This window comes from Spinacia oleracea, chromosome 2 (genome assembly GCF_020520425.1).
Source record: "Spinacia oleracea cultivar Varoflay chromosome 2, BTI_SOV_V1, whole genome shotgun sequence".
NCBI classification, from domain to species: Eukaryota; Viridiplantae; Streptophyta; class Magnoliopsida; order Caryophyllales; family Amaranthaceae; genus Spinacia; species Spinacia oleracea.
In genome coordinates this window covers 67,579,864-67,592,872 of record NC_079488.1, presented here as the reverse complement: position 1 = coordinate 67,592,872, position 13,009 = coordinate 67,579,864, and the positions used below count along the sequence as shown (strand labels likewise).

The window sequence follows — 13,009 nt, the reverse complement described above, 5'->3', positions numbered from 1 at the left end:
AGTCGGGGCGTTACAGATTGGTATCAAGAGCAAAGGTTCTGAGACCGAAAAATGAAGCCTTGTGGGCTTTATGCCAATAAATGCACTTTAGGAATAAAATGAACTAAAATAGGTGATAGTGAAGAAATTAGAACAATTGAAGAATTTGAGGATTAAGATTGAAGATTGAGTTCTAATTGAAATTAGGATTTTTAACTAAACTTTTAAATGAGCGTGAGTGATAGGAACGGGGAAATGGGAACGTTTTTCTTAAATATTTTGTGATAGATTGCACATGAGGTTGCAAGTAATTATGTATTTATGAATGTCAAGTACGTAATTTCTTATATGAAGTACTTACATGTAGAGTATGGCTTTAATCGGAAATGACGCCGATAACAATGAACTCAATGACGGTAATGGAAACCGTGGACCTGAAATGACTCTTGAAGAAATAAGGGCAAGGCTTGATGAACTAAGGAACGATCCCATCTTTGGAGACGCCCAAGTCGAAAATAATAACAATAATCAAATGGAATTTTTAAAATTAATGATGATGGAAATTATACAAGGGAATCGCCAAAAGACAAGAACTGAAGAAGAAGAATGCTCCAACATGTTCAAGAAGTTTGCCTCCCATAAGCCACCTACTTATGATGGAAAACCGGACCCAACGGAGTTTGAGGAATGGCTTAGCGATATGGAGAAGTTGTTCGACGCTACTCAATGTCCGGATAAGAATAAGGTGAACTTTGCCGTATGTTATCTAAAAGGGCAAGCCGATCTTTGGTGGAAGAGCGCAAAAGGAATGCAAAATGATCCTGAATTTGGTTGGGGTAAGCTCAAGATAGCCATGCGAAACCAATTTTACCCACAATCTCTGCAATTGCAAATGAAATCGGATTTCGTCCATCTTAAGCAACGACAAATGTCAGTCTTGGAGTATGCGGTGAAATTCAACGAGCTTTCCCGTTTTGCCCCAGATATGGTCTCCACCGATAGGCAAAAGATGAACCGCTTTGAAGGTGGATTAAACCTCGATCTCCGCGAGCGCCTATCTTCTTACCTGAGCAACTCTTATCAAGAGTTGTATGATAGAGCTATCAACGTGGAGAGAATGATGAAACTGCGAGAAGAAATAATTGGAAATGCAAAGAGAAAAGGAAACACTCATGGAGGAAATTCAAGCCATGGGTCCTACAAGAAACCAAATGTTGGGAACTATGGAGGAAATAATCAACACTCTAACAGGCCTCAAGTGTGCAACAAATGCGGGAAACGTGGTCATATTGAAAGGAATTGTCGAGTTGGTACTGGACAATGCTACAGATGTGGGAGCAAGGAACACCAAGTTAAGGATTGCCCCCGACCAGCACCCCAATACCCAAACGACAACAGGAATGGAGAAAATGGCCCCAATCACGGAAACGGTGGTAATGGAAACTTCAACCGTTATCCTCCGCGCAAACCTCCGCAAAATGGAAGGGTGTTTGTGATGCAGAAAGATGAAGTTGATGGAAATAATGATGTCATTACTGGTACTTTCCTTATCCATTCTAATCCCGCCTATGTTCTTTTTGATTCGGGAGCTACACATTCATTTATTTCTTCATCATTTGCTAAACGCCTAAAATTGAAACCATGTTCTGAATTTTCTAGCATGTCTGTGACCATACCTTCGGGAAAATCTTTGGCTTGTGATGTCATGTATAAGGATTGTCCAATCACTATAGGAAGATGTGAATTCCCGAGTAACCTAGTCCAATTCGAACTAACTGACTTTGATGTGATTTTGGGAATGGATTGGTTGTCAAAGTATCATGGTGACATAAGTTACCTTCACCATAGAGTAACCCTTAGAGGGTTAGATGGGAAAAAGGTGTCATACCGAAATAGGGTAGGTAAACCAAAAGTTAAGGTAATCTCTACCATGAAAGCCCTGAAGCTACTTAAAACAGGTTGTTATGGATATCTTTGCAATGTCTTGGAGAGTAAAGAACCGAACTTGTTTGACATACCCGTAGTATGTGATTACCCTGACGTATTCCCAGAAGAAATACCTGGCATGCCCCCACAAAGAGAAATAGATTTTAACATTGACCTAATTCCAGGATCTGCCCCTGTCTCTAAAGCACCTTATAGAATGGCACCCGCAGAATTACAAGAGTTAAAGAAACAATTAGATGAACTGTTGGAAAAAGGGTATATTCGACCTAGTGTTTCACCTTGGGGAGCACCCGTCTTGTTTGTAAGGAAAAAGGATGGAAGTTTGAGGCTATGTATTGACTATCGAGAGTTAAATAAGATCACCATCAAGAATCGATATCCCTTACCTCGTATTGATGATTTGTTCGACCAACTTCGAGGAGCAACCACTTTTTCAAAGATAGATTTGAGATCGGGATATCACCAACTTCGAATAAAACCCGAAGACATTCATATAACCGCCTTTAGAACCCGATATGGACATTATGAGTTTGTAGTCATGCCTTTTGGATTAACTAATGCCCCTGCTGTCTTCATGGACCTAATGAACCGAGTTTTCAAACCTTACCTGGACCAATTTGTCGTAGTCTTCATTGATGACATCTTGATATACTCCAAAAGTCCAAAGGAACACGAAGAACACTTGAGAAAAGTCCTTGAAGTTTTAAGAGAGAATCAATTATATGCCAAGTTACAAAAGTGTGAATTTTGGTTAAAAGAGGTAGCGTTCTTAGGTCATATCATATGTGCTGAAGGAGTTTCGGTGGACCCTCAAAAAGTAAAAGCAATTGTTGAGTGGCCTAGACCTACAAATGTTCCCGAAGTAAGGAGTTTTATGGGTTTAGCTGGTTATTATAGAAGGTTCGTACAAGACTTCTCGAGAATAACTCAACCAATCACCCGACTTGTGAAGAAAACCACTAAGTTTTAGTGGACCGAACAATGCGAGTCAGCCTTTCAAGAACTCAAGAAACGTCTTACTACCGCACCCGTCCTTACTCTTCCTTCAGGCACCGAAGGCCTTGTTGTATATAGTGATGTCTCCAAACTTGGATTAGGATGTGTTTTGATGCAACATGGGAAGGTCATTGCTTATGCTTCTCGCCAACTTAAGGTTCACGAACAAAATTATCCAACCCATGACTTAGAGCTTACAGCTGTAGTATTTGCACTCAAAATCTGGAGACATTATTTGTATGGTGTCTCATGCCAAATCTTCACCGACCATAAAAGCCTTAAATATATTTTCACTCAAAAAGAACTCAACCTAAGGCAACGAAGGTGGTTAGAACTTCTCAAAGACTACGATCTTGAAATATTGTATCATCCTGGAAAAGCCAACGTCGTGGCCGATGCCTTAAGTCGAAAACCGCGTGTCAACTCAATTTTAGAGCTTCCCGATACCATATCTAAAGACTTAAGAAGAATGGAAGTGGAGTTAATCCGAAAGGAAGGAAGTGCATGCTTGAACATGATGGAAGTAAGGCCAACCTTGTTGGACGAGATAAAGGAAGCTCAAATTGGAGACTTGGAGTTGGAGAAAATAAGGAACGATGTAGAGAAAGGAAAGTCACCTGGATTTGTCATCCAAGAAGATGGTACCTTAAGGTTTCAAGGACGACTATGCATTCCAAGGAATGAAGTTTTGAAGCGGAGAGTTTTAGAAGAAGCTCATAACACTCCATATTCTGTTCACCCCGGAGGAAGTAAATTATACAAGGATTTGAAGTCAACATTCTGGTGGAGTAATATGAAGCAAGAAACTGCAGATTTCGTTGCAAAATGTTTAACATGTCAGAGGATCAAAATAGAGCATCAAAGACCAGCAGGATTATTGCAACCCTTGAACGTGCCAGAATGGAAATGGGACGCAATATCAATGGATTTTATCTCAGGATTGCCCCCATCCACAAAAGGAATGAATAGTATTTGGGTCATTGTGGATCGATTAACAAAATCAGCGCATTTCTTAGCCGTTAAGACGAACTGGAAGTTAGATCAACTGGCAGAACTATATGTGAACACTATAGTACGCTTGCATGGTGTGACTAGCTCGATTGTTTCTGATCGCGATTCAAGATTTCAAGCTAAGTTTTGGAAAGAATTACAACATGCCCTTGGAACAAGGCTTGACTTTAGTACTGCATTCCATCCAACAACTGACGGTCAAACAGAAAGGACCAATCAAATTTTGGAAGACATGCTCAGGGCGTGTGTTTTGTATTTCCAAGGAAGTTGGGAAAAGTTTCTTCCAATGATATAGTTTTCGTATAACAACAGCTACTAAGCAACTATTGGAATGGCCCCATACGAAGCAATTTACGGGAGAAAGTGTAGAACACCTTTGTGTTGGAGTGATATTGATGAGGCCCGTATCATAGGACCTGACTTGATTCAAGAAGCGACTGATAAGATTCGATTGATTCAGTCGAGAATGAAAACAGCACAAAGCAGACAAAAGAGTTATGCTGATCGACGAAGAAGACCATTAGAATTTGTTGTTGGTGACCATGTGTTTTTGAAAATATCGCCTACCAAGGGAGTAATGCGGTTTGGTCAGTCAGGAAAGTTATGTCCAAGGTACATTGGGCCATACGAGATCTTGCATAGGGTCAACGAGGTAGCTTATCGACTCGCCTTACCGACAGACCTAGATAAAGTACATAATGTATTCCACGTGTCGATGTTACGAAAGTATGTACCCGACCCAAGTCATGTGATTAGACATGAACCTCTGCGACTGCGAAACGATTTGAGTTATGAGGAGAAACCGATTGAGATACTCGATCATAGGGAAAAACAACTTCGAAACAAAGTAATTCGTATGGTTAAGGTATTATGGGCTAATCATACTTCTTCTGAGGCCACTTGGGAAGTCGAAGACCAAATGAAATCAAAATACCCTCACCTTTTCTCATGAATGATAGGTATAATAAGCATTAATGTATGAACGACCTTGATTGAATATACTAAATTGTTTGTGCTTATATATTGAAAATGAATATTTTGGAAGTATAACTAATCTGGTGCACCGTTATTGATGCAAATTCTTCTGAGCTCCAAGTTTCGAGGACGAAATTTTTCTAAGGGGGTAAGGATGTAATACCCCATATTTTAAAACATATTTATTAATAACAATTAGTCTTAATTCGAAATTTTGAAATTCTTTTTATAAAACGAGTGAAATAAATTTCGTTTATATTTATTCTTTCGGTTATTATTATATTATTAAAACGTTTTGGATTACGTTATAATTTATCGATTTACTAAGCTATTGTTTTAATCGATTTTAATATTTTATAAATTATATTAATTTATATTCATTATTGATATTATGATTAATTATTTTTAAAGCTATATCTATTTATGAAATTATGATTTTAAAACTTAATTCGTGGTAATTTGATACGAGCAATTAATTTTCTAAAACTTGTTCTAATTAATTGGGTCAATTGTTTCAACATTACATAGTCAAGCCCAAACAAATAAGTCATTCAAGCCCATCAAAATGCCATCCTAAATCAGAATTTTAAACCCAAAAGAAAAAGGGAAACAAAAATCTCAACACCACCATCATCAAACATCACGCATCATCATCTTCTTCACCATCATCACCATGTTCATCATCATACATCCATGGAAGCTTCTTGCAAGTTGCAAATCCACTGCTCATCTTCTTCTACGTGTAACCCATCAATCCAAACACCATCACCAACCTTCTCCTCCACAAGAATCACCACCCAAATCATCCAATCAAATTTGATTTTCAATCTGATTTCTCACACCATTTCACCTATAAATAGAGCAAGAATTTACTCAATTCAATTCACAAATCGATTGCAAACCCATCCTCAAAATTTCAGCAAGTTTAAATTCAAGAAAATTCATTTAAAAATCAAATTAAAAACTCCCTGCTTTTACAACCACCGACCACCGCCGGCCACCTGAAGGCGGCCTCGCGCCGGCGTCTAGCCACCTCGCCGCCCTCCTGCTCGCCTTCCTCCCTCCTCTTCCCGTCGCCCACTCCTCCCTCTATCTTCGTTCCTCTTTCGCGGCCCCCATCTCTCCCCTCCCTTCTCGCTGCAGCCCACCGGAAACCACCACCACCAAAAACCCGCGGCCACCTCCCTCCTTGCCACCTGCAAAACCGACGCCACCCCAGCCCAAGCTGCGCATCAACCTCACGCAACTCCCCCTTCCCCTCCTCCTTTCCTCGTGCCTTTTCTCTGTAAACAAGACCAACATATGGTCTTTAAAAACAAAATAGTAAATTTAAAGGACCCAACTTCATATTCCCTTGACCCATTAAAGAGTAAGTTGGCCCATTCTCATTTTCTAAAGCCTTATTTATTTATTGCTATATTTTTGCTATTCTATTTTTATTTTCGTTTTCGTTTCTATTTAGATTATAACGTTTTAATTATTTTTCTGTGTTTTGAAGTTACTTTAATTATTTAATAAAGTCGTTGTTATTGAAATATAAATTTTAACGATATTATTATTATTATTATTATTATTATTATTATTATTATTATTATTATTATTAAGAATATAACGTTTATTAATTTATAACTTTGAAAATTAAGAATATAAAAGTACTTCTATTAATTATTTTATAATTAACGTTTTTCGAAAAGTTAAAAAGATAATTTTATTTTATAAGTCGTTTTATTAATTCAATCGAGTTACTAATATTAATTGTTTAATAAACAAGAAGAGGTCCTTGGAGCTCAAGAAGAACGGCTCATCGAAAGTAAGGAAAACGAGTGCTAATAGAGGTTGAGGTAACATCTATTGCTAACACCCACAATCCCCTTCGCAAATACGTTTATGGAAATGATTTATGAATTTGAGAAATGCTTTATGATTTACAACCATGTTTAAGATGATTCTTGTTTGGATTGTGGGATTCTCTTTTGATTTCAATAATGATTTTATGAAAGTATTAATGATTTCAATGAGCTATACGAAGCATGATTTATGATTACGAAATGATATTCTGTCAACGCATGAATAAGAAACGAAACATGATAATGAAAAGCGAAAGACAAGGTTCTCGCAGTATTTGATCTGTTCTGTTCTGATTCTGATTCTGATTCTGATTATGGTCGTGCACGTACCCTCGTACCCCGCTACCCCATAATGGGTAACGTCTGTTTCTGTCTGATTATGATGGTACGATCTGGTGGGAGACGTCCTACATTCTGTTCATACTCGCCAGTAACCATGAATGAATGTTTTTAATAATATAATGGAAAACTATTATATTTCATCTTATTGTTTATCTTGAATTGCAAAAGATTTTATGAAATGATTTGCAAAAAGGTTTTACAATATTCTACTCTCCTTCTGTTTGCATATAAAATGAATTGAAATGAATTTACGTTGTTAGGGTAGTTGTTAGTGGGCCTCGGCTCATGATATTGCTTTTGGTTTTAGGTACCGAAGAGGACAACGGGATGGATTAGTGGTGAGGACGTATCCGTTAAAGCAAGGTTATTTAAGTTGAATAAATAAAATTAGTAGTTAATTATGTACTAAAACTCTAGCTTTAATTCTAAGAATTATTACGGTTTGTATTATGACAATTTAGTTAATATCACGAGTCTTTTGTTTCATTAATATTAGTTTACTTTAATATTGAATTATGCGCCTTGTATCTCTCAATAGAGAGGTACGACATGTGACGCACCGACTAAATTAGGATCCCGCTGCTAATTATAGATTAATTAACTTAATAAAATTGATTAGAAGTCGGGGCGTTACATTCTCCTCCCTAATCTCCGCCTCCTCTTCCTTGGTGAAGTCGTTCTTCATATGGAAGATCTTCCTGATCTCCTCCGGGGTTTTTCCTTTGATCATACCGGGCACGGTTTGGCAGGTTAAGTCCAGCAGACACTTGATGTCCAGGTAATTAGCAGCCAAGATCAGGTCGAACAGGGTATTCTAGTCAAATTAAATCGTCAGAAATTAGGGTCAAATCAAATCAATAGAATGAAATGCAAAGATTTCTACTAAAATTCAAACGAACGCATTGTAATAAACTTGACACCAGATTATAATTACTGATCAAAAACACAAAAACAAACATGCCTAGATTCAATTTCAACGTAAAATGCTAAAAAGATCAACTAACAATGCAGACAGAACATTCATTTCAAGCAACACTCCATCCAGACAGAACATCCATTTCAAACAACTCCATCCATCCATCAGGACCGTCCCTGAGCCAACAACTCTAAACATAACCCTAATCAATCTTATGAGAATCATATCGAAAAGGATAATATGAATTTGCATAGGAACAATTCAAAAATCATTCAAAACCAATTCATCAATCAACTAAGAACACAATGCGATTGGCAATGGAATTAACACGAAAGATGTTCAGACTTTTCAAATTAAAATGAAAAAGAACCTGAAAAAAGAATCGTAATTCTCCCAAGGGGAGCAGCTGTGTTCTTAGCAAAAAGCGCCAGCAGCGCCGCCGACGATCAATTCTCTGACATAAATTGGCAATGAATCAACAAACGTTGAATCGTTACCCACAATTAAACCTGCAACATTCAACGAAGATGACGAACCCATCTCAAAATCTGACCCAAAACCCACTTCAAGTCGCATTCAAATTTCGCCAAAATTAACAAATCGAATTGGGGATTTCCCAAAATAGAGAAATTGGGGATGAACAAATATTAGGTCTCGAATGTTTTTTGTAGAAATCTTTGCATTTCATTGGTAGAATTTTTTTAATTAGATCTCGAATTTAACAGAAATTTGGTAGAAACGAACTAATTCAAACTCATGATTCTTCAGCTAAAGACAGAGAGAGGGAGAAAACGCAGAAAAAATACCTTCACCGCTGCTTTAGGACATGATTTGGTGACGGACGAGGCGAGGAAGGCAACCCTAGAAACGACGGCGAGGAAGGCAACCCTAGAAACGACGGCGAGGAAGGCAACCTTAGAAACGACGGCGAGAAAGGTAACCCTAGAAATGGCGGCGATTTGGTGAGGGAAAAGTGAGGAGAGACCGAGAGAGAAGAGTGAGAGGGGGAGAGAGGATACAAATCGCGATTGGGACGATAGGCTCAACAACCGGCGAGAGAGTGAACGGCTGGTTTGTTTGTGAGTCAAAAGCAGGGGTGTTTTAGTCATTTCTAAGGGGGACACGAAAAGTGTTCTTACTGAAAAGCCCTCAAGACATGAACTCGAGGGCATCACTCCCCAGTTCCTCCAAGGTAGAGAAAGCAAAAGCGATAAAACCATATCCGTTACCTATGCACTTCGCTTCATATTTCTTCTCCTTCCTGGCAACAGCATTAGCGACAGCAACCCCAGGAGCAAATCAACTCCTGGCCCGGTGAAGGGAGAGATACCTGTGACATCTAAGCATACATTTTTCCCTTTGTCCCAAGAGTAGACAAGAAGGTCTGCAGGACGGAGATATCTCCCTTCCTCAAACAGAAATCCCAAAGGCACCTCCTTTTGCACAACAACCCCAACCTGCGAACAAATATCCCCTAACACATCTCGAACCAAGTTATGGCGGAATTTCAGGCCAACATCATTACCACAATGCACTGCGTGATCCCCGAAACGATCAATGATTTTCGAAGAGCGGCAAGGACAAATAAAGTCAGGAGGGAACATAGGAATCGCAAGGCGATAACACAAAACACACCTGAATTGTCTTGGGTGCATCGTCTGCCCTAACCCCTCAATTGGGAGGGCTCTCAAGAAGTCTAAGGAGTGTGCCGCTCGATTGCTAATTAGTATAGCCTTTTCTCTGGAACTCGGGTTGTGCTGTCCCATCATCTTCTTCTCTACCATATCAAAGTACACTGTAGCCAACTTTTTCATAAACGGGGGGACTGATATCACACGACAGAGATCGAGAGGATCGAAATGACACAAATCCCGAAAGCTATTTAAAGCTAAATCACAAGCAAGGCCCAAAACAGAGTCACCACCATGCCCAAGCAGTCTGTTCTGGAGACCAAGAGACTGGAGACGCGAGGCAACAAACGCATATGCGGAAGAATCCTGCGCGGTGTAGACCCCGAAACCACCCAACCGAAAAGCTAGAGTGGCACACCGCCACTGCCAATCTCCAAAGCCCGCACCACCATCCACAATAATATCCTGAAGAACCCTCCTTAAGGCGAGATCAAAGGAAATTGGAGCAGACCCGAGCATATGCGGCGGACAAGTCCGTAAAGAGAAGTACAAACGACTAACTCCCACACAACACCGCAGAAGAAGGAGCTCCGATTGAGGATCATTAAGCTCAGCCACGGCCTCCATCAAACCCACAGTCTTAGCGACCCTTTCCTCTATCAAGCGGCTGCAAAATTCAGCATTCAAGCTAACTGGCCCACCCAGAAGCTTGACTCCATCCCTAGGGCGGGCAATACTAGGAGAGAAAAGTGTGGAATCATAGCTCCTCGGATAAGGAGTAGGCCAAAAGATTATTATTATTATTATTATTATTATTATTATTGTTATTATTATTATTATTATTATTATTATTATTATTATTATTATTATTATTATTTCAGTTATTATTTTATAATAAAGAGGAGTATTATGAGTTATTTCCGCTGCATTAGTTGAGCTAGTTAGCTTTTAACATAATCATGTGGCAGTAATACTCCTAAATTTTCTCAAGGTTGGTTTTATATAATTAAATGTTGGTTTTTAAAAAGAGATCGAGAAATTTGGGGTGTTACATGTCCTGTGTCCTGACACTCGTCGTTGACTTCGATCAGGTTATTATTGTCGTTTCTTAGGAGACTATCTTATTTCTTGGTCTTATAAACGCCATCCTACTCTTTCTAGATCAATTGCAGAGAAAAAAATATCGAGGTGTTGTGAATTTCATCGCAAAAGCTTGGTGGCTACGTAATCTTCTCCCAGAGTTTCATTTCCCTCTTCGACATGCCACCATAGTTTATTGTGATCATGACAATGTTATTTATTTATCCAGCAACCTCGTGAAGGAAATAATTGCCTTGGTCCAAGTATGCATTTAATGATAAGTCTAATAAATGCGGTTCAGTATTAATTATACAAGTTAATAATTCATTGAGATCAAGTGAACAGTATGCCTAGCTAGAGGCCGCTTCAGTTCAAGTCGATTAATGATATTAATCCACAGCTTACTCTTGACTGAACCCGTAGGGTCACACAAATAGTGCGTAAACGGATCAAGTATTTAATGGCATTAAATACTCTATCTAATCAATATTCGAAATCGACGGATCTTGGTTTCAGTGGGAGCTGAGATCGTCAAAGGCAAGTAATTAATACTCCGGAAACGATGATATTACCGGAAACGGAAATATGGATCGTATTGGAAATATAAATATTATCCAAGTCCTAGATGTTGCCGGAAACGGAAACATGGTACGTATCGGAAAATATTATCGAAAATGGAAATATTGCCTGAATCAGAAATATTGCCGGAAACGGAAATATTGTCAGAATCGGAAATATTATCGGGATCGGAAAATAATTCCGGAAACGGAAATATTAAATATTTGTTCGAGACGGAAATTAATTCCGGAATCGGAAGTGTTAAATATTGTTCGTATCGGAAATGAATTCCGGAATCAGGAAATTAATCGGAAGCGCGTCGTATGAATTAGCATCGGACGAGCTTGCTAGATGAAGGCCCAGCACGAAGCCAGGCCCACGTCCAGCAAGGGAAACGCGCGCCACAACATACCAGCCCAAGGCTGCGCCAGGCCCACCGCAAGGCAGGCCCAGAGCGCGCCCAAGGCTGCGGCAGGGTGTGGGCTTCGTGGCAGTGGGCTGCAAGTGCTCATGGGCTGCACGCGCGCGCATGGCGCCCCTCGTGGGCTGCTGTGCGTGCGTGTGTGTTTGTGTTCACATACGAAACCTAAAGCGTGTAGGATTCGATTGATGATTAAATTCCTAATCCTAAAAGATAAATTAATTAAATAAAGAGTTCTACTAGGATTCTAATTTAATTAATTCGTATCCTAGTAGGATTCGATTACTTATTCCATGTCCTATAAATATGAGTTCAGGGCTCATAATTTATAACGAGTTTTGAAGTATTCAAAGGTAAGAATTTGAGCAAAAATTCAGTCATACACTGCCCACAAATAGCCGAATATTTTTAGTACCTTAAGGGCGATTCTAGTTGGTCAATTTTGAGGCGGATCCGGACGTGCTGTGGACTTTCTACGGAGGGATGACACTTGGAGTCCTAAAGACTTGTTCTTGTTCGTTCGGGCGCAGCAAGGGAGGGCACGCTACAAAGAGTATGCATCCTAATTATGCTAATTGTTATGTGGCAATTAATTTGGAATCCTGGCATTTATGGTTATTTCTGCATGATTTATATTCGTTTATATGTATCATAACCTAACAGTGGTATCAGAGCCTCTAATAAATTCCATAATAATTGCTTAACATGGTTAAATTTTATAAATTTGCAAAGAATTAGAAGGGGTGATTAATTTTCGTAATTGTTAATTAATTGCAAATTGCGTTTATTTAATTATATGTACGCAGTTTTTCGGTAGTTTCTTCATTACTCAACTATTTAATTATATGGCCGAACCCAGAATTCCCAAATTCGAAGCCTAACTATGACTTTTCAGAGGTTTTAGTTTTTCGAACGCAAAAGTTTGTAATTTTAAGATGTTAAATTGAATATTTGCGGTTCTTGTTGTTAAATCTTGATTTTTTTTTTATTGACCTACTGTATATGTTTAAAAAATTTGAATTCCTAAGCTTGTTAATTATACAACCTAATTTTTAATTGTAATTAATTTGTTGAAATTCGAATAATTTAGAATTTGATTTGATTTTCATAATTAATTGACGATTTAATTAGATAACTATGATTAAAAACCACCATAAAAATTGTTAATTTATGATAAATTTTAAATTTTTATGACCTGGATTTGAATCCATGATAATCGGAAAATAATTGATTAATGAATTTTCGATTTTTCGCCCTAAAAGTATGAAATTAATATGATTTATTAATTTGTCATTAATTTTTAAAA

At 38.5% G+C, this 13,009-nt stretch overlaps 1 protein-coding gene across 1 annotated transcript; it reads left to right on the top strand.

Annotated features, from left to right (window-relative positions):
• The first annotated feature begins 349 nt into the window (after positions 1-349).
• On the top strand, positions 350-2,896 carry LOC130467495 (uncharacterized). The gene has a single exon (XM_056836012.1). The coding sequence runs from the start codon at positions 350-352 to the stop codon at positions 2,894-2,896; it is 2,547 nt and encodes an 848-aa protein (XP_056691990.1).
• The last annotated feature ends 10,113 nt before the right edge of the window (positions 2,897-13,009 follow it).